The 23,662-nt window shown below is 39.0% G+C and overlaps 1 protein-coding gene across 3 annotated transcripts in view; it reads right to left on the bottom strand.

Moving 5' to 3' along the window:
- Positions 1-22,396, bottom strand: part of LOC107723516 (basal cell adhesion molecule-like) — a 55,978-nt gene extending 33,582 nt beyond the window's left edge. For 2 of the 3 annotated variants that reach the window (XM_016532184.1, XM_016532182.1), the window contains exon 1: positions 22,126-22,396. In XM_016532184.1, the coding sequence (XP_016387670.1) occupies positions 22,126-22,189 (64 nt within the window). In that variant the 5' untranslated portion in view covers positions 22,190-22,396. The remainder of the gene's footprint in view (positions 1-22,125) is intronic. The other variant, XM_016532183.1, reaches the window with a different exon arrangement.
- Positions 22,397-23,662: the final 1,266 nt, after the last annotated feature.

The following is a 23,662-nucleotide window of genomic DNA, read 5'->3' on the forward strand; positions in this document are numbered from 1 at the left end:
TACTGACTTATACTGTCTTTTTACGCATTGGTTGCATCGCGCCGCGTAAACATAAAACCATTTCTGCATTTGTGATCGGAGAAATTACAAACTACAAACGGTACTCTACACTGCTCAAAACTCGCGTTTGAATCATCAGTGGCAAATCCTTTAAATGAAAACGTACTTACGTGAGTCAGAACTGCCGGCATTTTAGTCTAACGTTACTCTTCCAGGATCAGTAAACAGTCCTCCATAAAATGTGCTGCACACATCTGAATATTTGGGTTGAAGTGTTCTGGAACAGTGTTGTAAATACCACTGATTTGTAGTCGTGTCCTCTTTTGGAAGACCAAACAAAGTAGATTCGCTTTGACAACGAAGCACACAGCGTCTTCACAACATGGCGGCGGCAACAATACTACAGTGAGAATAAAAGTTACGGCTTCTTTCTTTGCGTGAACGTTTGGGCGGCGTTATGCAAATCTTCCGAGATCGTGACGTAGGTATGTGGGGGTGTGTTAGAACGAGCCGTTTTAGGTAGGCGTGGCTGACTCTTAACTTTTATAAAGAATATCTCTTTGGATTTGAGACTTTAGTCTTTGCAACTTTACAGATCTTCTTTATGCACCAAGAGCTTGTAACACTCCAAAGAGAAAGGAAAAATTGAAATCGCATCATATGACCCCTTTAAAGGAGAAAATATATGATTTTTTAATATAGATTACAAATAGTATCAAAACATTTATGCTGTACATTACAATGTTTTGATGCCTGATTTCAAGTCTGAAAGGTTTGTTTTCATAGGGTCACGAAAAGCAAGGAAAAGCAATGCTAAATGCAAACAGTACAACCATATAATTATGGATTTAGGATAGCAAAATAAACATTTTCTCCTCACTTTAAAAAGTTGACATGTCTATACATGTAAATAAGATTAAATTAAATATGAGTATATATCCTCTGCAGCCAACACAGCCAATAATAATATCATATAATATAATATAATATAAATTATTTTTTAATTATTATAATATGTATATTAATTATAATATGTTATGTTACACTTGATATATAATTTTAAATTATTTGGTTACGTGAGAAGAAAGAGACAACAGAGTGCTTCAAGAAACACAGAACTACAACAGGTAGGCCAAACTGGTATATTACTATACTATTTGTTTATATGTGTACATATAATATACTATACAAGGTACTTAAAGAATATAATGTGTAAGGTACTTACAAAATACCATGGTATTACTATGGTACCACTGTTTTAAAAAAAACATGGTAATACAGTACCATTGCACTTTATTGCAAGTGTCCTTGCCATTCTCCTTTCCCGAGTGATTTTTATCAGTGTATTTCAGTGTTTTGGAGGGGATTTATGAATGATTATGGCTGGGTTTAGACTGGCGGGACAAAACATGACACGTCATCATCACCCGGGTCTGTCTGTACAGGTTATCAGTGTCTCAAAGCAAAAACACAGCGCTAAGCCTCTAGTATGAAACCACTCTTCCATTTTATCCCTCCATTTTGCTTGCTCTCCTTCACTACTATACCAAGCCCTCTGTTTCGCTTTCTCTCTTTTCCCTATTAGAGCGGATTAGCTTTATAAAGCTTGAATGACCGTGAGTAAGTGGAGGGTAACAAGTCAGTCTTACAGGCGCGTCTACCTCTGTAACTCAGGGCATCGAGCGTGTAAACAAGTCAGCGAGTATGACAGAGGGATCGATGCAGCTCATGGCCGGCTAATCCATCTTATCCCCGTTAGTGCAGCGCACTCTACCTTTAATGATTCCACTTCTTCTCTCCTGTGCAATTACTGCACAGATTCACATTTTCCTCATCTTTCTGCTGTACTTTCTGTCTTTCTTCCCATCCTCTCTGTGCAAAGCTGTCAAGGTCTTGTGAGCCACTTTGATCGATTAAAACAAAGGGTCTTGCACAGAGGACGCTAAAACACACAACCACACACACAGATGCAGAGGGGCACTTGCAGACCTTCAGTCATTTCAGCAGGAAATTCAATTTGTTGGGAACTGAACTTAATTATGCGAAATATTAGCAAGAGAGCATGTGAACGGTGTGGAGTGGAAGCAGATTTGCGCAATTTTGCCAGGAGTGTTTCTTTTGAAATTCAGAGTAATAATGACTGTCTGACAGTTCATAATGTTGTGAATTAGATGACTTACCAAATAAATACATAAACTTACACAAAATATGAGTATGCAACTGACTAATCAGAATGAAGGGTTCCAGAGTGCGATGTAATAAATGTAGATGTCTGTTGTCTCTCACTCTAAAATTGTTTCGAAACCTCTCCATCACCACACATTAACAGCTTATAATGGAATTGCACATCAGCAAAAATTCACTACAGGTTAAGCAGTGTTAATGGAGCAGTTTCATCACTATAATAATAAATCTGTCTTGCAAATGTACGGAAATTGCACAAACATGATTTTAGATAATACGTATTGTGCCTATGATATTTGATAAAACAAAAAAACTATACTGAAAAACTTTACAGAGGAACAAACGCAAAGCGAGAGAGAAAGAGGAAATAAAAAACCTGGAGTGGCGTTAAAGTGAACTGATTACAGAATGGGAAATTGTCGAAACACTCCACTCATGTAACAACATAACACAAAAACTACTCAACAACTGTTGAGCGCCAGAAAGGCCTCTCAGTTTAACATCTTGCCTAGACTGTAATGCACACACATGAGATAGCAAACTCACATGTTAAATACAAACATGTGATCACGTTCTGTGCAGTGTTTTTGCATTAGCTGCACTAGGATATCTGTTTGTATTATGCTTTCATTACCTGCGTCATTTCTGTGTTCTGCGTCATGTGAGCAGCAGCATTCCACAAATACATACATATATGTATAGATGTTTGAATTCCATGCAAACTGATGTTAACGGATAGGACTATAGCACTGAGACACATAAACCAATAGGACAGACGAGTGCACTCAGTGCAGACACAAAGAGTAGCCCCCCAAAGCATTTCCCCTCTGTATCTGTGTGGAACATTCAAAGCTAATCTGTCTAATTATGAGACACCTGGCATCTATCAGTCTGTTAACACACATACACTCAACCAACACGTCCTCTTGCCCTTTCCATCCCTGTCAGTTCAGCTATATCTATACATACATAAGAAATCAGAAAAAAATAAATGCTTCCTGTTTTTAATCCGCTGGGAAAAGCCCTAAAATTTGAAGGGTGAAGAGGACAACAATGGAATGTCAACAAGGTTACAAGCAAGGTTACAAACACACACACACACACACATATATATATATGTGTGTGTGTGTGTGTGTGTAGGGCAATAGAATATACGGTCTGTACAGTAGAAAAACCATTATGCCTATGGAGAGTCCCCACAAGGATAGCTGACCAGACTGTGTGTGTGTGTGTGTGTGTGTAAAAAATGTTAAATAACTATAATATTTTATATTTTTATAAATGTAAAACATTTCAATATTATTTTAAAAAATGCTATTTTTAAAGAATAAAATATTTCTTTTTTTTCTGTGAATATCCTATCCTGTCTCACTCTGAAAAATGTTCGATTGTAAAAAAAAATGAGTGCTGAACAATATTTCATGTTGACTTGAATATTTAGGATGAGAAAAACGGTCTCATAAAACTAGTTCAAATTAGTAACATAGAAGCACAAAGAAGAGCAGTGTATCATGGGACAAAGTAATGAGTGATCTATAAAATCTGTGAGTGATAAAAATGAAAGATGTAACAGTTAATGAATAGTATGATACTATTATGACCCACTTGGAAGCAGTGCCTGCAGGACTCCACATGAAGTCACACAGATTTCCCCAGACTTTGAACACCCATCATAAGCTCTGAGCATCGCACAGCCACTTGCGTGTTTATTTCTTAAGTATTTTGGCTGAATATGATTTCCGCTACCAATACAACTGTGGTCCTCTCAGCTACAGCATTTAAATCCATTCCATGGAATTCCAAAGATTTTCCTTCCAAAATCAGCAGTAAAACACCTACAATTTAGTGAATTTTTAGTGAACGTCTTTGTAAATGTTTAACAACAGAGCAGAGCCCAACCTGGGCGAGCTGCGGTACAGATTGGGATCTGCAATGTGAACTGCAGAATCGCCCTTATCTGCATTACAGACATAACACGTCTCAACCTGCAGGAGCCAGTAACTAGAGAGATGAGAGACAGAACGAGGGGGAAGTGGAGAGTGTCAGGGATAGAGCATTTTAATTAATGAGCAGCGGCAGAAAAGTCTGTAAACACAAAAATGGAAATGAAAATAGAGCGTCAGTACACACACACAAAAAAAAAAAGTGAAGGGAGGTTGAATAAAACATCCTGCTGAGGACCACACATGGAATCCATGACACCATCCCAGACTGAGATAAATCACATTCTCTCTCATGGTTGTTTAAAATCTGTCACTCAACGTCGGATGTGCAGACAGGGGTTCCTTAAGGCTGTGGATGGGATATGAGGATCGGATGTACGTATTATTGCATCTTTCTATCTTTTTATGATCATACGAAGAGGTTCCTCTGTTTCTGGGACGCTGCTTGTTGCTCACGCCGCCTTCCAGTACTGCTGTCGTCAGTAAACACAACTTCATCTCCGTATTTGACTTTCAGATCTTTAGATCTGACTCACACATTCCACTACCTGCTGAAAACATGGTGAACTCCTGGTTTTAGTTTCCTTCCCTTTGACTTAATATTGAGATTAAATATAAAAGCACAGCGTAGAGAATTGGTTGTCAAGTACAATGGTCAAATGTACAAATGTTTTACACCAAAATATACAAATATTTGATGGTAGAATGCTGCGACTGGCCAATCAGAATCAAGTATAGACTTTAGTCAGTTTAGACACCATGCTGAATTTTACGTGGATGAAAACAAGGCTTACAGTCTTTAAAATGCCATGCACTATACTATATAAAGGTCCTAGATCATATAATTTTCACAACTCACAATTATCAAAACTGTTTTATGGAGTTTATTTTCGGAAAGACATTTCATCAGCTGAACAAACAGTCCATTGAACGCACTGTACATTTATCCCTCACAGCCTTGTTTTTGTTACTTTCAAAAATTAAATATGGCACTACCCTGAGTAAGGTCTATTCCAGAGTGGCATGTAATAATGAAATGTACATGTCTTGTCTGCTCATAGGGCTGTCAAAATTTTTTTTTCGAATTTCGAATATTCGTCGAATTTAAAATAAAAATCCACATTCGAATGCAAAAACGTTGCATTCGAATTTTAGGTGTGCGTCAGGCAGCCTTATCAGTGGCGCACGAGATGCGATGGCGGTGTAAGTGTCGTTGCATTATAATGTTTTTGTTAGCCTCTCCAGTTGAAGCCACTAGATGTGGCGCTGCTGCGTTGTTAATGACAAATATTGCGGGAAAAGAGAACATCAATGTGGAGAAGATCTTGTTTACGTCAAAACCGAAACCAAGCTGTTCACACAGAACACATATTTCACGCATTTTCTAGAGGGACATCTATCACCGTTGCACTCGCATCTTGCACAAAGGAGCCGCATGTTTAGCAAGCCATGTAAAATTAATGCAAGTTTAATTTAGAAAAAAACATATATCGAGACTTTATGATGGGTTTTTCCCCCATCCCACTGCATCTCATGTTTTTAAATGAAAAATGTACTCTGTGTGATTGGCTTTCCGCCCTTTGTATTAAACTATGCATACATACATGATGCTGTTTTGTTTATAGTTGTTTAAGCAACTTAATTAATTATAATTGGTTTATAAACATTATTTTAAACATTATGCACTTTTTTCACAGATAGTCCTGTTATCTTATGCTTTGAATAAACGTGCATTAGTAATATTTTTTTCTCGATGCGCCCTCTTGTGGCCTCAGAAGAGAAGCCAAACGTTTTTTTCACCCTAACTGAAATTATGCATTTTAAATTCGAATATAATTCAAATTTTGATCATATTTAAGTACAAAATTCGAATTTAGTTTTTCAGCCATTTTGACAGCCCTAGCTCATACCAAAGACAAAGACAGACAAGGACAGAACAATAATCAGATGTCTGACTTTCAAGTTACCTGGAATACTAATTCATCAGTGCTTCAAAGACACCAACACACAAACATATATAATACAGCTCGATAGAACTGGCGATAATGCATATGCCCACAAAACAGACTTATAAATACGGGTGTGAAAAGGACGGAGGGGAAGAAACAGGCCGGGAGTTCATGGTCTGCTGATATATAATATATATATATATTTGGTTCGTGTGATAAATCCCGCCTCTTGTTTTCGTGCGAGCTCTCGGCCGTAATGAAGAAAATGATGGCGTTATTGACTAATTATAAAGTAAGTAAACAACTCTCCTGCTTAGATATCACTGCTTTCTGTCACATCAAAATGAAACATGAAATGACTTGAAAACGTGATGTCTGTGTCAGTTTTTAGTGAGCATTCAGCTTGATAAAAATGAAAGATGTATCTTCGTGCCTGTGACAAAGTTTACAGGGCTTTTATGAAGATGACCCGAAAATAAGTTGACTATTAAAAAGAACAGCTGAACATCAGTTCACAAATAAAAAATGGAGTGTCTATTTACAAGTGCAAATAGCCCGCTCTGTTGGCAGAGGCTTACGCTAACTCCGCCTATCAACGTGTGATTACAAAGCATTACAAAAAAGACAATCATCTAATAACAGCTCTAGTGGCGCAGATGGTAAAGTACGTGTTGAAGTCGTTTTTAACACGATCGACCGGGGTTCGAATCGCGTTTTGCCTAACTTTTTTTTTCTACTTTTTCAAATTAGATATCACGTCGTTGTTATTGTTATTATTGCATACCGTTTTATAATGTACTACAATACTGAGGTAAGTAGTATAAATAGCAGAAATTCCTGCTAGGTGTAAATAGAATTTATAGCTATTTGCACTTAGTGTAAACATTAAGTGTAACAAGGACATGATAGATATATATATATATATATACACAGTATATACAGTATAACTGCCTCATTTTATAACACCACCACACGCCACTGGTATATACACACCAGTGTTTCAAAGTTAGGGGTCAGTGCGACTTATTTTCTTAATGAAATTAATACTTTTATTCATCAAGGATGCATTAAATTAACCAGAAGTGTCAGTAAAGAAGATCTTTCTGAAGATCATGTGACGCTGAAGACTGGAGTAATGATGCTGAAAATACAGCTGCGCATCACAGGAATATATTACAGTTTAACACATATTCACATAGAAAACTGCTTATATATATCATTAGGGCAGCAGGTGACATATTATCGCTTAATCAGAATTTCAGTTGGACAGGGAGAGAGGAAGTGAGTGAGAAAGAGCAAGAGAGCGAGAGAGCGAGAATTTTCACATTTCGGTGGTCTGATTCGAGGAAATAAAGCTTAAATCCCCCCAGTGGAAGTCAAAAACCAAAGGTTTTAAAGTCATGTAGTGCAAAAATCTAGTCTGGATGGAAAAAAACCCATCTTGTAAATTAAATTGATTTTTATGTCATGAATACATTTGCCACACAGCTGACTCATGAAGTTTATCTTGAGTATTATTGAATTTAAGCGTTTTATTTTTTTCATCAGATGAATTATGCTGAAAAAGTAAGAGCACAGACCACATTTTAAGTGAATATAAATGTAAATATGCAGACCATTCAGAAGTAAAAGCTAAAACAGTGAAAACAAGTCGTTTTTATGTTTGGGGCAGCCATCCGAAACGTCAGCCCTCCAACCCCCAGAGCAAACCCCCTTGAAAGTCTTTGTGTAATGAACCCATGTTAAAATGACAGCTTCTAGCAATAGTGGGAGAGAGATCTAATTGTAAAAGGAAAACAATGAGGAGAAAAGCTATGAAAAAATGGATGAATTCGAACACAGACTGCTCTGCTTCAACTGTTCTGGCAGGATGGACAGAACCTCGAACATGTGGAGATAAGAGGTGGGATAGTCGGAGAGAACCGCAGAGGAGAGCAGTGAGCTGGAACCTTGAGTGAAAGAAAGAAAAAAGAACTAGAGGCTACTGCTGCCTCCTCTGTGTCCCATTATTTCTTTTGTAATTCAAACACACAAAATCAGATGGATGAATTCGCTAAACAGTTGCGCCACATTTGCTTGCAGTATTTTAAGCCTAAAAAACGAATTCTTGTGCCATGTTATCTGATTTGCATAATTCCGAACAGTGCTACTACAATGTAGACAGCGCATGCAAATACATGACACTATCAGTGGGTGCAAATCCTTCTGAGTGAAATTAATTTCCAGAAAAATTATCAAGAATGGAGAACCTTCCACAAGCGCAAACAAGATAAAATTTCAAAAGCAAAAGAAGTCTGACGCAGAACTCAGATATGAGAATTATTTGAAAAACATGATAAAAACAAACATTAAAGGAACGTGATGTAATCTCTGTCTTTCTTCTGCACTGTGACTCATTGTCTGACTGGTGAGGTAAGCGATACACACACATCTGACATGAGAAGACATGTCACAGTTTATCTGCTAAACATCACACAAACACTGGAGCTGTACACAGAGTGTGGCAGAATGAGAGGAAAGATTCAGTTATGGAAACTAGTTCTTCTTTGCTCTATTAGACCTGTCACTAAATCCCTAAAGAGCTACTGTGTCATGAACAATCCGGCGAGTACTCTTTGGGTAGCTGTTTGTAATGCCTGAACATAAAAACATGTAAAAAATGTAACATTTGTGTATGGTATAGGTTAAGCTAGCAGGCTAATAGGCTAATGGTATGCTAAAGTAGTACTCTGAGCAGTTTCCTTGAAAAACGCAATGTATACTATTATGTGCAACATTAAAAAAAAAAAACATTAATGATCATAATGCCAAATTCAGACAACATATTTGATTCTAAGGCACTTTCGACTTTTAGGCAGACTGTAGGTGCATCTGAAATTGCATACTCTTTAGTATGTACTATATTTGGTTTGAAACTTGTGACCATTCAAAAAGTATGTTCTATATAGTATGAATATGGGTAGTATGAATGTAATTTGGACGTACTATATCTGCCATGTTTGCATGTGACCTACTCCTCTCCCATGGCCTCATATTCAGAAGCTGCATGTAAGTTACTAATACTAAAACTCTACTGGAGAATCTACAGGTATCTTAAACTAGTAGCTGTGTTTTGGTAAGCTGGTTTCTAGCAGGTCAAAGCTATTCATTTTAGTATTAAGTGTTATGTATATACAAAAAGTATTTATTCATTTTTTGAATTAGCTTTTATTTTTATATTTTCATTTTAGTTAAAATTTGTAATAATTTTGTCATCTGCTTTTACCATTTTATACTTCTATTTAGCAACAAACCTTCTTTTAGCTGGTCAAACCAACTTAAGGTGGTCAAGCTGGTCTTCTGGAATATATTATCTGATCAACCAGCAAATAACTAGCTTGAATCAACTTGGACCAGCTATCAGCTACCATGTGCATGTTCTAAAACTTAAGTTCTAAAAAAGTTAAAATCTTAGGCTTGTTCCCGTCTTAGGGAACACACCTGGAGAAGATTGCACGGCCCCAGGCTGTGACCTAACTCTTGGGTAAAGTGTGGATTTTAGGATGTTTGCTGAAGGTGGGGGATTTATGAGGCTGGAGAGGGGAGAAGACATGGTCCATGTCCAGGCAGGTATGAAGAAGAGAGACCAGAGTGACAGAAGAAAAGAAAGAGAGTAGAGAACAGCCATCTGTCACCTTAAAAACAGAGGGTGCAGAGGGAGAGAAGGGGGCAGGGTGTTGGGGCAGTTTCTGCCTGTCTGTCATTTTTCCATGTGCAACCCACTCCATTCTTTATAAATGAATGACACGGCAGGGGCTTGAGGAGTCATGCTTTTAAAACGGGTTTCCATTTGAATGTGTGTGTTTGTAGACAGGGGCTCATGGTTACTGCCCCAGAGCAGTTTCATCCTGTTTTCATGACTTCATTGTTTAGTTGTGTGTTTGATGTCAGGCTTGAGCTCCACTCCAGATAAACCAACACAAGACGCCAGCTCTACCGTAACACATAGCACCATGTGTGTAGGGAGTTTGTTTGACTGAAACAGAGCAATGGTCCGAGCAAATAAGAGAAGTGGAACGAAAGAGATGAGGGACAGAAAGAGAGGGAGACTGCAGTCAGACATGCCAGCGAGTTTGTGTAAGCTGATCTTTGGAGCCATGAGTGTCCAGCTGTCTCTCTCCCTCTCTGTCACTCCATCCAGAGCTCAACACAACAGTTTAAACTATGATTCACAGATACAGAAAGATGGAAAGATCAAGAGAGAGGAAGAGGAAGATGGAACTCAATAAGAAAATGATGAAAGAGCACACAATCTTGCTTGTTCATTAAATAGTGCTCCAATCAAAGAACTTTTCCGATGCCACATGTAATCTGACACACACAAAAGCATCAACGAAAACATCAATATTTTTCATAATTTTAATGATATTCAGTATATATAGATATTCATGCATTTGCTCTGAAATGAATTAAAAAGGGGTGATTTTTGATCAGACCATTTCAACCAAACAACCACTGTGAGTTGTTAACTTTAACTACAGTAAATATCTATTTTTTAAAATCAAAGAAGATTTCACTAAATGAACAAGGAAGAATTATATTTATTTAAATAAAATAAAACCGGATTATCTGTTTGTCAACTAATGGCGGGTGAGACGAAACCAATGCAACGTAACAAACGTCAGCTTTAAATTAGCCATTACCATTAAATACCATTAAAATTGAGTTTTGATGTAAATTGTGGCATATATTCTGACTAAGACCTATGGTAAGGAAAGCTTTCTGAACAGCAAGCTTCTGGAATTGGTAAATTGTTTTGATATGGGACACCCACAAATATTAGATGGAGCCTCAACCCATTTGCTCAGCACATACAGGAAGCAGATGGAGAGATGGGTGGGGATTCTAGGAGGGGTGAGGGCAGATCATGGGGTAGAGGAGGTTGACTTTGACATTGATTACACCACCTTGTGTGTTTGAAGGGGTGTGTAGCAGTTAATGCCAGGACATGTTGCTGGTTGATGCCACCTGGCCATATAGCAGAGATGGCACGGCTGACATTGGTTGGCAATGTGGCCCTCATCATGGAAACACCAACAGGCAACCCCCGCCTGCTCTCGTCCTCCCTTTCTCAGACACACAGATCCATGGCAGATCCGATCACCAGCTGGTACTGCTATCGTTACGCTGGGACCTCCCAGGCATTCCACTTCCTATTTTTAAATACAGTTATATCCCATTTTTCTCTGGAATGAAAAAGGCCATTTTCTTAAGCTCCTTTTTTTTTTTGCTATAAATGCACCCCACACATACATTTCCACCTCCAATGTCAACACACACACAGTCTCACACAGTCAACACATAAACTTACAGGGATAGTTCCCCTCAAAATGAATCCTCTGTTATCATTTACTCACCCACGTATCATTCCAAACCTGTGACTTTTCTACTGAAGAACATAAAAGAAGACTTTAAGACGACTTACAATTGCAAGCTATGGGTAATGGAGCTTTCAAAAAATGCTGTGAAGTTATCATAAGAGTGGTGAAAATCTTCTGAAGTAATCAGATAGCTTTGTGTGAGAAACAGACCAAAACTGATGTGAACTCAACTGCATCACTGAGTCTGTGACTTGAACTCGAACATTCAGATTCATGAACAAATCATTGAGACCGATATTAATCCAATTGTATATTTAATTCACAAATTAGATATCACTGCTTATCATTAACTGTCATGAACATGCACGGGGAAACTAAATTCAAGATTTTTAGTGTATAACAATATTCAGTTCATTTCTCACACAAAGCTATTGTACAGCTTCAAAAGATTTGAAATAACGCATGAGTGACATGGGCCACTTTTACATTTACTTTGTCTTCCAGTCAGTCGTACAGGTTTGGAACAACATGGGTCGTCAATAAATGATGACAGAATGTTCATATTTGGGTGAAAATTTAAGTGTAGAAAATTTATTTGAAGTTTGACTATCACTCGCTTAGAATCCTCTCCTCAGTTCAGAAAAAAAAATTCTTCTCCGTCTGCAACATGTTCCCTTTCTGTACCTCAGACTGTCCCACTCTATCACTCCATTCTTCCCTCATTTTTCCCCAATCCAGCCCCTCTGTCCTTCTTTCTTCCTTTTTGTCTCTCCCCCCTCCTCTCTGCACTTGTTCTCTCGCTGTGTCTAATCACTCCGCATTAATACCTGCATTCCAGCAGCCCCAGGAATGGCTTAACAATGTAGCCTTGTCCTTTAACTGCTGCACAGGTATAAGAAAGAGCATGTGGATGTGCATGTGTGTGGCCACATGTAGACAGAAAGTGAGAAGACAGAAATGGATTTAAATGCCCTGGACACTACATAACCAAATAATAATAAATAAATAATACACTACTATTCAAAAATTTAGGGTTGGTAAGATTTTTTATGTTTTTGAACATTGTTTATTTTGTCTATTATGCTCACCAAGGCTGCATTTATTTGATCAAAAATGCATTAAAAACAGTAATACTACAATTTAAACTCATTGTTTTCTATAATATATTTTAAAATGAAATTTCATCCTGTGATGTCTTTACTCCAGTCTTCAGTGTCACATAATCCTTCAGAAATCATTCAACTATGCTAATTATGTGCTCAAGAAACATTTGTGATTATTACCGATGTTGAGAACAGCTATACCGCTTAATATATTTTTGTGAAAATAATTTTTTCATGATTCTTTGATGAATGGAATGTTCAGCATTTATTTAAATAAATAAAAAATCTTGCAACATGTAACATTATAAATATCTTTACTGTCACTTTTGATCAATTTAATGTGTCCTTGCTGAATAAAAAATATTATTTCTTAAAAAAATAGTGACTAAAAACTTGAACTGAACAGCAATAAATTATAAATTGAATATCAAAACTGCAAGTGCAAGTATTTGACAATAACTCCTATTGGATCGTATTCTCTGTGTTCTGATTAAACTGGCTTGTATGTATGACTTTCACTACTTGTACTGTATGATGTCAATGCTTAGAGAATATAGTGACTGAGCAGCGAAAAAGATGAGAAAACAGAGAGAAGGAAAGGGGCTTCCCCAAAAGAAAAAGAGACGTTAACAAAGTGAGTGAGAATGAATGAAGGACAAAGGAAAGGGCAGAGCAGTGTGAGAAAGTTGCCTTCAGCCCACTGAGGTACAGTATGACACTCACAAACCAGCAACACAAGCATTTCAAAGAGAATGGGAGGGAGAAAGGGAGGGAGGAATAAATCTCCAGATCCAGAATGGATGATTTTAATGAACATGTGTCCTCTGTTCTTGCTCCGTCAGCCCTCCCCACCGCACCAGTCAATATGCGCCCACACGCCCTCTACTACTCCCACTCTGACTGTTAATTGATAGGGAATTCCACGTGCCTGTCGCCATGGTTACTTGGCAAGGAGCGGAGGGGTTAGACTGACCGCTGTCCCAAAAATGTTCAGCCGAGGTGGGGAGTGACAGCCGCCGCTGTCAGCGGGCTGGAGACCAGGAAGACCAACGCCACCAACAAAGTCCCTCAAACATATGCCCAACAGATTCTATCTTCCAAAGTGTGACGACCTCTTCCCAAAATAACAGTGTAATTAAGTCCATCTTAAAGAGTTAAAGCCTTGTGTGTCTTAGTGCAGAACCATTTCATGAGCTTCTGTGTTTTTAACGAACTGAATTAATCCATCGTAAGCCAAATGCCACCGTTGTCTGCATAATTGTCTTTTAAGAGATTCTGGACTCTGCAAGGAATAGACAGCAAACAAAGAATTACTGGCACTCATGAAAGCTTAATTTGATCGCACAAAGCCCAATTCCTTTGATAATACATAAGATTTTCATTTGTGCTACATTTTAGCTCTTCAAACTCGATAAACCGATATATTATGCTCTTCTGAGATCCTAGCGCTGGTAAAAAATATCCTTCCCATCGGAGTTGATGCATAAAGTGAATGTTACAAACTTCATCTGTGTTCTCTGCGAAACGAAAATTACATCCAAGACTGATTACTGGCCATTAATAAAATTTCATTTCAGAGCAAATGGATGGCTACAACCTTTAACAAACGGCAAGGTACGAAACCTGAAACTCAGTAGGAAATGTAGCCATGCTAGCTGTCAGTCATGCTAGTACTGTACAGGGAAATCACTGATTGGTTGAGATTATGCAGGGGGGAACCAATGCTGGGGCCCCGCAGGCCTGAATATGATTATCAAGCTGAGAGTCAATCAGCAAGGCAACAGAATTAGAGTTGGCACTGCGCTCCTTGGGGTCCATCAGACCACCTTCCTGATTAGCTATCAGCCAGGGACACTCATTAACCACAAACTAAAGCAGAGCGCTTGCTAATCTACAGGGATGAAGGGTTTTGATATAGAGGAAGGAGGGAAGGAGAGAGAAAAAGAGCAACCCAAAATCATTTTCTTTGTCATGCTTGCCAGTAAAGATATATAAATATCTTTAAAACCAGAGAAATAAAAGAAGCAAGATTGCATAAGACTTTTCAAATAATCTGTTAAATTAAGTTTAATACTTCCAAAAAAGTATAAATATATATATATATATATATATATATATACACACTGAAAAACATCTTATGAAATCTTTAATATATTCGTTTGAATCATGTTTACATATTCTCACAAGACATATACAGTAGTGGTTAAAAAAAATGATTTTTTTTGAAGAGTGAGAGGAAAAAGTTGGCCATTTTTAATCTTCAGCTCTTTGCTATATAACAACTTCTAGTGCTGGTCATATTCAAAGTCATGTTCACACAGGTTTTACAACATACAGGACAGCAAAGTGTGTGTTACAGAGACAGAGCAGGTTGTGGGGGTTGAGGTTAAGTAAAGCAAGAGACACTCTTCTCCCGCAGGTAATCACCTGAACATGTGTCTCCTAAATGAAATGTGATCTGACACCCAATCTCAGTGTGTGAATGGGAAGCCCCAATCTCTGATACTCTAACCCTCTCCAAATGTCTGTCTGACTAACACAAACACAATCCCTCTGGCAACGTAATGTGTAAAATGTATAAATGTGGTTCTTTTACACATCTGAGTAACCAACACTTTGCTCCTCTGCAGCATATTTCATTCATGTAATGCACCTCAGAAACATACATGCTCACAAATGCACTCATTTAATCAATCCATGTGAGGACATTTTAAATTCAGCAGAGGGTCTTGTGGTGCTTCACGGGTCAAGCACTGTTAAAGCAACAATGCGGCTCATCAAACAGTGACCATTTTTGTTGAAGAGGTTAACAATACTTGGCTAACCATTAACCAGATTAAAAAACTGCAAAATAGCATCTCAAGGAAATAAAGTGTCCTTCATGTTAAAGGCACACGCTGTGCAAATGGAGAAAGAACGATTGTAAAGGAGATTGCTGATGATAAATCACAGCCGGAAACAAACACACACACACACACACACACACACACAACCTGGACATTTAGTTTTACCCACTGAACTATGATTCACCCAGACAATATTTAAACAGTGATACAAAAGTGTGTGATTGGTGAAGTGAACATCAAACAAGAACCGAACTTGACTAATAAAAGCACTTTTTTAACATTTCTCGTACTGAACTATTTGTGTGAATATTTTTCAGTTAGAGCGAGTGCAACCAAAGGGTCAAGATTACAAATAGTGTTTATGTGTGTGTTTAATCTCCAGCGAGAACACATCTTGAAGGGTCTCTCGAGTTCGGGGCAGTGAATAGATCAGCCTGGGGGTGTGCTCGACTAACCAAACAGCCGTAAGCTGAGGGGCTATAAAGGCTTTTCTCTCCCTTTCGTCAGTAGACTGTTCTCCAGGGAATGTTTGCCAGCTGATAGTATGAGGACAATGGGCATAGTCTGTGTAAGGAAAGGGATGTTTGAAGAGCTCTTAAACAAGCACTGTTTCAACACGACTGTGTTTTCAGGCACATCAGGTAAAGCTGGCACAGTTTAAACCAGCTGCAATGGAAGTCCAACTGAGATATAGATACCAAGGGCAAGAAAGTAGCCTGTGATATACGTAGAGCTGGATGATACATTGAATGTTGATTAAGTATTTGTGATTATTTTACCGGTGTTATAAAATATATCACAAATTGTTGTTTTACTTGCCCATTGTATTTCCTCAAGTTTCACAATTTTTCCTTTTCTCACAACTCATGACTCTCATTCAAACTTCCAAACTTCATGAGACATTATAAGTGTGATTAATGTCCGTGAATCAGCTCTGATTCAACTATTTGTTTGCAGCCTACAGTAGGCCTATTTAGTAAAATAATGTATGGAAAACATGAGTTGATTAATTATGATTTGACCATTTAAAAAAAAAAAGATTAAATTTTAAATATTTAAATTCTACTGAATGGCTGTTATTTGAAAACATTATATTTTAAGGCAAATATGTGAAATATGTGAGATATTATGTATATTATTTAAGGCAAATATGTGAAAATAGAGGAAAATATATTGCAAAAAAATGTATTTACATGTGGATTTTTTTATTATTTTTTTATCACCCAGCCCTATACAGTATATACTGTATATATTCACACCACAAAACAGATCACCAATGACAGAAAACAAGCTGTAGAAGTGCGTCAAGATGAAGCATTTCTTGGAAGCCAAATCCCCAAACACTGCTAGGATAAACAAATCAATTCAGAACAACTAATGTCCATCTCCAAATCGATATGGGTATAATAGAGCTAAGGGAGATGTGGCGATGTACTACAAGACGGACGATAGAGTAGCATGACCTAAGTTCCTCGCTAAAAAGCACTATTTTCCCCAAAAGGAAACCCATCAGCCCTGAATCCATTAGGAATGCCTGAGAGAGGCTTCAGGATTTGCGTCGGCCAATCACCCTGCCGAACTCCACAGCTAAATGGATCAGCCACTCTTAACCTCGTCTCCCCAAAGAGCCTCCGAAGCGCCTATTCTTCAAAGTACTATAGCCCAACACACAGATACAGCTTTTCACTGTCTCGTATCCTTCTGCTCCCCACTTTAGTATCAGACCACTTCAACATCCTGTACAGAAAACAGACATAACACACACACAATATATCTTCCACATTCTCTGTTTCCTGTATGCCACTAATAACAGCCTTGAAGCTGCAGCCTTGGTGAAATCAAAGGGCAGTGGGCTACCGGGCTTCCTCTATCTCTGTTTCTGCCTTGCCCGGATGCTTTGTAGTGGGGACAAAGTGTTTGAATGCTGAAGGACTGGGCAGGGCCCAGATTTCATGAAAGATGGGAGGATTGGTGGGAGCTTGAGTGCAGACGGCAAAGAAGAAGGGAGGAGGGATGGAGGGATACTGCATTCTTTTTTTAAGAAATGACTATCAGCAGTGCTGGTTATAAATTCTGAGAGAAAGAGCTCAGTGGGTCTGCATGAATAAATTATTTCCTGCCAGCACAGAATCTATAGACACGGTCTGTCTTCCCAGTCAACTTCCCAGTTATCTATGCTGGAGCACGTACAATACCGACCATAAATCACGCAACACATCAATGGTCACCCACTGATCACAAACAGCACCGCCATTACTAAAAACAAAGAGAGAGACTAACAAACACAGAAGCAACCCAGACAGAGCTTATGCACAGCATTAAAACTCTCTGAGTGTGTTGTGTCTGAGTGCAACATCTGCAGCAGCATCTGAACAGCTGTGACTCAGATCAGTCAATATGTTTACATGTACTTCAAAAGTTCAATTTCAGGTGGACCAAAACAATCATTTGTTTTTCCGAAAACTTTACCCTGATTGAAATATTACTTAAATGCATAGTTCACCCAAAACTGAAATATTCGGTCATCCTTTACCCATCCTCTATCAAAAACAGCACGGCTTTGTTTCTTCTGCAGAACACAAAATAAGATATTTGGGAAAAACTGTTTTGGTCCATTTAATGAAAGTCAGTGGGGTCCAAAACAACTTTTGACCTCATTGGCTATTATTGCATGTTTTGATTAAGCATTAATAAACCTATAAAACTTATTATAAAAAATACTACAAATTATAAAACTTCTCCATGATTGCCATCAGAACTGTTAAAAACTTGTCAAACACAACAAAGTCAGGTGTCTCCTTAAAGACAGAGGAAGCTAATTGATTGTTTTTAGTTTTAGTGACTCTTTGTAACCTAATATTGCCTTCATAACATTAAACATACGGTTAACTGATATTCAACTTAAACATTATTTAAAAGTTTAAAAAGTAACACATTTATGATTTGGTGTCGATGAGAGGGTGCTTGTGTCTAGGGGTTGTGGAGATACACAAGACAAAAAAAAAAAAAGATCAGGGGAAACTGGCTTAGATGATATTAAGATGAAAAGACAGACTGCTTAGTATCTCTCTTTCTGAGCAAGCATGTGGTTGCTGCTGTTTTGTGCCAGAGCAGTGCACAGTGAGCTTTCCTCAAACCAACTGCCAAAAGAACTGCTGCCAATCCAAAAACAAGCTTTCATCATGGGTCTCAAAACAATTAAAACAAGTCCAAACACTCTTGATTATTATTTGAGGCGTTTAAAAATCATTCAGCTGTAATTCTATCAGAGTTTCTTATAACGAATATGCATACTTCCCTACTATAGAGTAGGTGAAAAACAGTATGTTAAGAGTAGAATGTCCGAATTCACAGTATTCATAAAACAGTAAGCAAAAAGTACCCAAATGACCTATAACTTCCAGTGAGATTCTGAAGTGAGCATCCAATGGACACATTACCATCCCATGAGGCCACGGGAGAGGATTTGTGAAGGGCAATGAAGAGATGCAACTGAAAAATCAAATTGCATTTTCTCTGATAAAAATTGCAATTGCAATTTTTAAAAAAAACTGCCATGCTACAGGGTCAGGGGGCTGTCAAACCGCTAAAATGTGATCGACGTGTAAAAAATGCTTTATGGCCTAGTAGCAAAGTGCCATATTGTGGTCTTGGATTAAAACCAGTGTGTTGTGGTTGCGTGACTTGCTTTCACTGGCAGCCTGCATGTCCATCTGTGCCGAATGAAAGAGAGACAGAGAAATAGAGACGGGATAGAAAGAGAGAGAATCTGGGGGGTTGAAGAGTCAGGGGGCGAGATGTAACCTGTCCCCTGCTGAATGCTTCTCATTCCAAGCAGTGGCTCCCCCCTCCTCACGGGCATGAATCACAAAGCTGATCCGAGAGACTGGGGCCCACAACAGTGAGCCCAATCATACACTTTACCGGCTTTTTCTACCACTACCATCATCGCCGGCCAAATTAGCACCTTGGGTTTGTACAGTTACACAACATGTGGGCTTACACTGCAAACACACAGGTGTGCGTGACTAGATTCATGCGCAGGTGTGTGCATGATGGATATCTAGAGGAGCTTTGAGCTCGCAGAAGCCACCTCAGACACAAGATTGGCTTTTATCTGCTGGCCCAGCACAAAGAGCGGGTTTTAATTTGAAGCCTCCTAATTCCATAATAATTACTGCCGGCTGCAGGGGGTGATGTGTGTGTGCGCACTTGCGTTTGATGCCGCTGCAGTTGGGGAGGTTCTGCTGAGGAGAAAATTTAAGCAAGGAAATGAGCAGGGGAAACACACAAAGAAGGGAAGAGCATTGTTTCTGCGAGGCGTCTTAAACTCAGCTGACAAGCTGTCTCGATGATTCTTTCCGCCACCTTTTGATATCCCACCGCGATCAGTTGCTGGGGTGCTGCACTGATACCTCCTAAGAATATGCAACTTGGGCTTGGAAAAAACACAAATAATATTGTGTAAATGTCATCTGGGAGGGTATTGCTTTAATATCAGTGCTGGTGGTTACAGTAACAAGGTCAGGTGGCTCCAATATGAGGCTGGACGGGAACCATTTTAAATGCTAATCACTGAGACTTCCATTATAAGGTAAATTATATGAACGCTCTAGCAGAGGCATGGCGTACCTCTGGGAGAGGTAGGCAACAAATTGAAATGAACAGGCAGAGTTCCAGCAGTTGTCATTTGGCAGTTAAATGCAACAGATCAATTGAAATTTATGCCCGGAAAGAGGATAAAGTCGTTAAAAGAGGTTTTCCTGTTGACGTGCTCAAAGAAAAGAAGCTGTGGGGCTTGTGGAAGGGTAGCAGTTTTCAACCTGGCTGAGTTTGAGAAGTCACGGATCATGTGGTATGATACTAGAAACTGCCAGACCAGTCTGGCCATAGTTTGGCATCAGAAGAGAGTAACTGAGGATTCCCATGATCAGCCCAATTAAAGCATATGCAAAAATGTGTAAATTCTTAATGACGTTCGAGTTAAAGAGAGAGGGATAAACAGCTAAAGAAGAGAAGATCTCAAGAGGACCTGCTTTCAGAGCAACAGCAGCGTCACAGATCAGTGTATTAAACCCAAACACAGCACCCTGGAGCCTTGAATGAGCTCATCAGAAGAAACACTTCTTCTGTCTGTTGTTCCACACGTATTTGCACGAGAAGATCCTCAAACAATGGAAGAAAGGCAAGGCGCAGAGGGATAAGATAGGTAGGTTAAAAAAAAGACTGCAGATAGCCGCAGCATTGAAAAGGTAAGAATGCTGGAAGAGCCTACACAGTAGGGGAGAGGAGCGAGAGAGCCTTAAGAGCAGATAGAAAGATAAAACACAAGTACCTCTGGGAAGGGTTTTTTTATTTATTTTTTAAGAGAGTTTCTTTATATGCGTGTTTTTACTCATACAGTCATGTTAAAGTGGAAAACATGCAGACTTTCAATACAAGTCAAATCATAGTCATAAAATGTAAATTAAGTGTCAAAATTAAATCAACTTATCTGCAAGTCAAACATGTGGTAATTTGCATTTAGGCTTCATTTTAAAAGTGATAATACATCAAAACATACGTGAAAAAAGTGGTAAAGACTGTCAGTAAGAGAATGGGCGGAGCTAGAGTCGGGGTTACAGTTCCTCTGTGCTGAAAAATCATTGGTCATAGGAAGCCAAACACTTCAAAGCAGAGCAAAACTGCCATCAACTGAACTGCAGGGCACATACAGCGCAATAGACTTGATAGCTCAGAGCAGGATCATATATTCTCACAGAATATTAACACATATTATTTTCCTTCCATCAGACTCTTAATGAATAAAATACAGTTGCTTGAAAAACATTTTGAGCATTTAACACAGGGAAATTGATATCTGGGTTCATTACGGAGGTACAATAACTTGATTCTACTTCTTGCATACACTATTTTAACTTGTATTGTAGCCTACATAAGATCATGGTACCCAAACAGTACATAATTCTATACATGGTAGTTTATATCTACACAATATATCTATATGCTTTTTATATTTGTATTGTAATAAGTCCAAAAATAATTTAATTGTATCGTTTTAAATTATAATAGGTGAACCCAATTGTACACCTCATAGGCTATAACGAGTTAACGAAGAATGTCGAATTTCATTTTATGCCATTATTTCTTATTTTATGATCTTAAGAAATTATTTGAAAATATAGTAATACGTATGAGACCGTACATTTAGATTTCAACAACACAGAATCATGCTGACGTGATATGAATTTGGACTCTCGCAGCCACACACTTGAATTTAGATGAAAGCACGCGCGGGGCAGCGCTGAGATACTGCCGCTCTCAAGTGCAGCGGAGCAGGAGCGTTCCTCCCCTCCTCGAAGACCACGACCAGTCCGGGTTGTTAACCCTTGAACCATTCCCTGACTTAAACACGAGACCCTCAAAGACGCCAACAGCCACAAAAGCCCTGTTTATTTTAAGTAAGTGTTTGAAAATAGCCTATCTTCCGGTCAACGTCGCTTAAGTCCCCAAAGTTGCTTTCGACACTTGGGCTCTTTTATCATCCATATAGCTAGGTTACAAGGTAACAGGTTGTTCCAAGAACCTACAGAAAAGTAACCAGTTTTTAATTTACTCAACGTTCTTTATACTCACAAAGTAACTACGAAGTAAAGCTTATGAAAAAACAACAACTTAGGCTTTTCATTATTCAGTAAAATCTCAATTTTTTTTAAATAGCTATTATCATTACTACTTACCTTGCAGCGCTACAGCAAGTAAGGTGCAACAAATCCCGACCCGTCCCAACATCGCTCTCTCCATAGTTGCGTCTCAACTTGGCGGCTTTTTTTCCGCGTCGCGTCCTTGTATTTCTTTGCAGCTTCTCGTCTCGGTACAGATCCTTCACCCTCTGCTCTCGCTCTCACACGCAGTAGTGCAGTGGGCTCCCCCGTCCTTCTAGGCGCAAGAAATCTGATGCGGATGGCAGCGACTTGGCTGATATATTTGCACAAAAGGTGACCGTGCGCCCCTCCCCTCCCCTCTCCCTTCCCAAACGAGTAAAGTGCTGCTGGAGTGAACACATACGGCCAAGAGACGAGAGACTTTTACGCAGTATCGGCTAATTATTAAAAAGGGTGATGTACTGAATAACAGTGAATCGATCTAATTTTGAAGGCACTAAATTAATAGCCTAAGGCTTTTTTGGTATGATCTCTAAATCTGTAGTAGGCCTAACTTACTTTTGCACAAAACATATTGGTAAACATAGCCTACATAAAGCATCGTGAAATAATTTTTTTTTTTTTTATGATTGACAAGGATGCACTAGTGCAGTTTCAGCTCTTGCACTGGTTTAGATCATTCATTTGCGCGTCCCTTTGGTAATAATAGTCTCTCAGCTCACACTGGGTTTCAAACAGGCATTCCTGGGATAGCTGGAGCAAAACAGCTGCTTCACTTTTCTCAGGGCAAGAGTGGGGTGCACGAGAGAGAGAGAGAGAGAGCGTTATCGAACCCGATAAGAGGAGAGAGGCTTGGGAAATGGAATAGGGCAAAGTGATGAAAGAAGAGGAGAGAGAAGACAGGAGGGTGGAGCTTATGTGTTGGATAGGATACGGTGTGATATATTCAGCTGTGTCATTACTGTAACTTTGTGCTTTCTTGGGCCATGACAGCACAGCAATGTATTAAACTGCTCGTCTCAACACCAGAAGTGACTTTGCACTTCAAAGTCCACACAGACATTGCTTATGCACAAGCATTGCTTTACTCCAATGCCGAAAATGCAGTGCAAAGCAGGAAAAGTTAGGGAATAGTCATAGTATCCTTTAGGCAAAATTGGTCAAATAGCATCAGTTAAAGCCTGCTTTCAAGAAACAGCAGTACCCTACTGATAAGCAGGGAGGAGGCCAGAAATGTTTAACCCTTGTGGTGTTCATATTTTTGTTACTCAGCCAGTGTTCGTGGGTCTGGTGGCAGGGCCGTAGTGGGGTGAAAGGTGGTGACGATTATAGAGGCCCACGGGGGGGGGCGGCTATCTCAACCGACTGGTTGAGGCCAGCCTAAAAAGACGATAAGGACAGTTGACGGGCCACTGCTGCGCATCTCACGAAAGCTTATCATTTGCAGATGTTTTTAAGCCTTGCCAATTTAAACATTCAAAAGAGTTTAAAGCATTCAAACACAAGACGCGGAAAAACTCAACTGAGTAGTACTCATGCGCCGTGTTCGGTGCGCAGGCAGAGAGCTGCGTCTCACGGACAGCAACACCGAACCGAGCTCTCCTTCGCGTCC

This window comes from Sinocyclocheilus rhinocerous, unplaced genomic scaffold, assembly GCF_001515625.1.
Source record: "Sinocyclocheilus rhinocerous isolate Xijiao unplaced genomic scaffold, SAMN03320098_v1.1 scaffold241, whole genome shotgun sequence".
Classification (NCBI taxonomy): Eukaryota; Metazoa; Chordata; class Actinopteri; order Cypriniformes; family Cyprinidae; genus Sinocyclocheilus; species Sinocyclocheilus rhinocerous.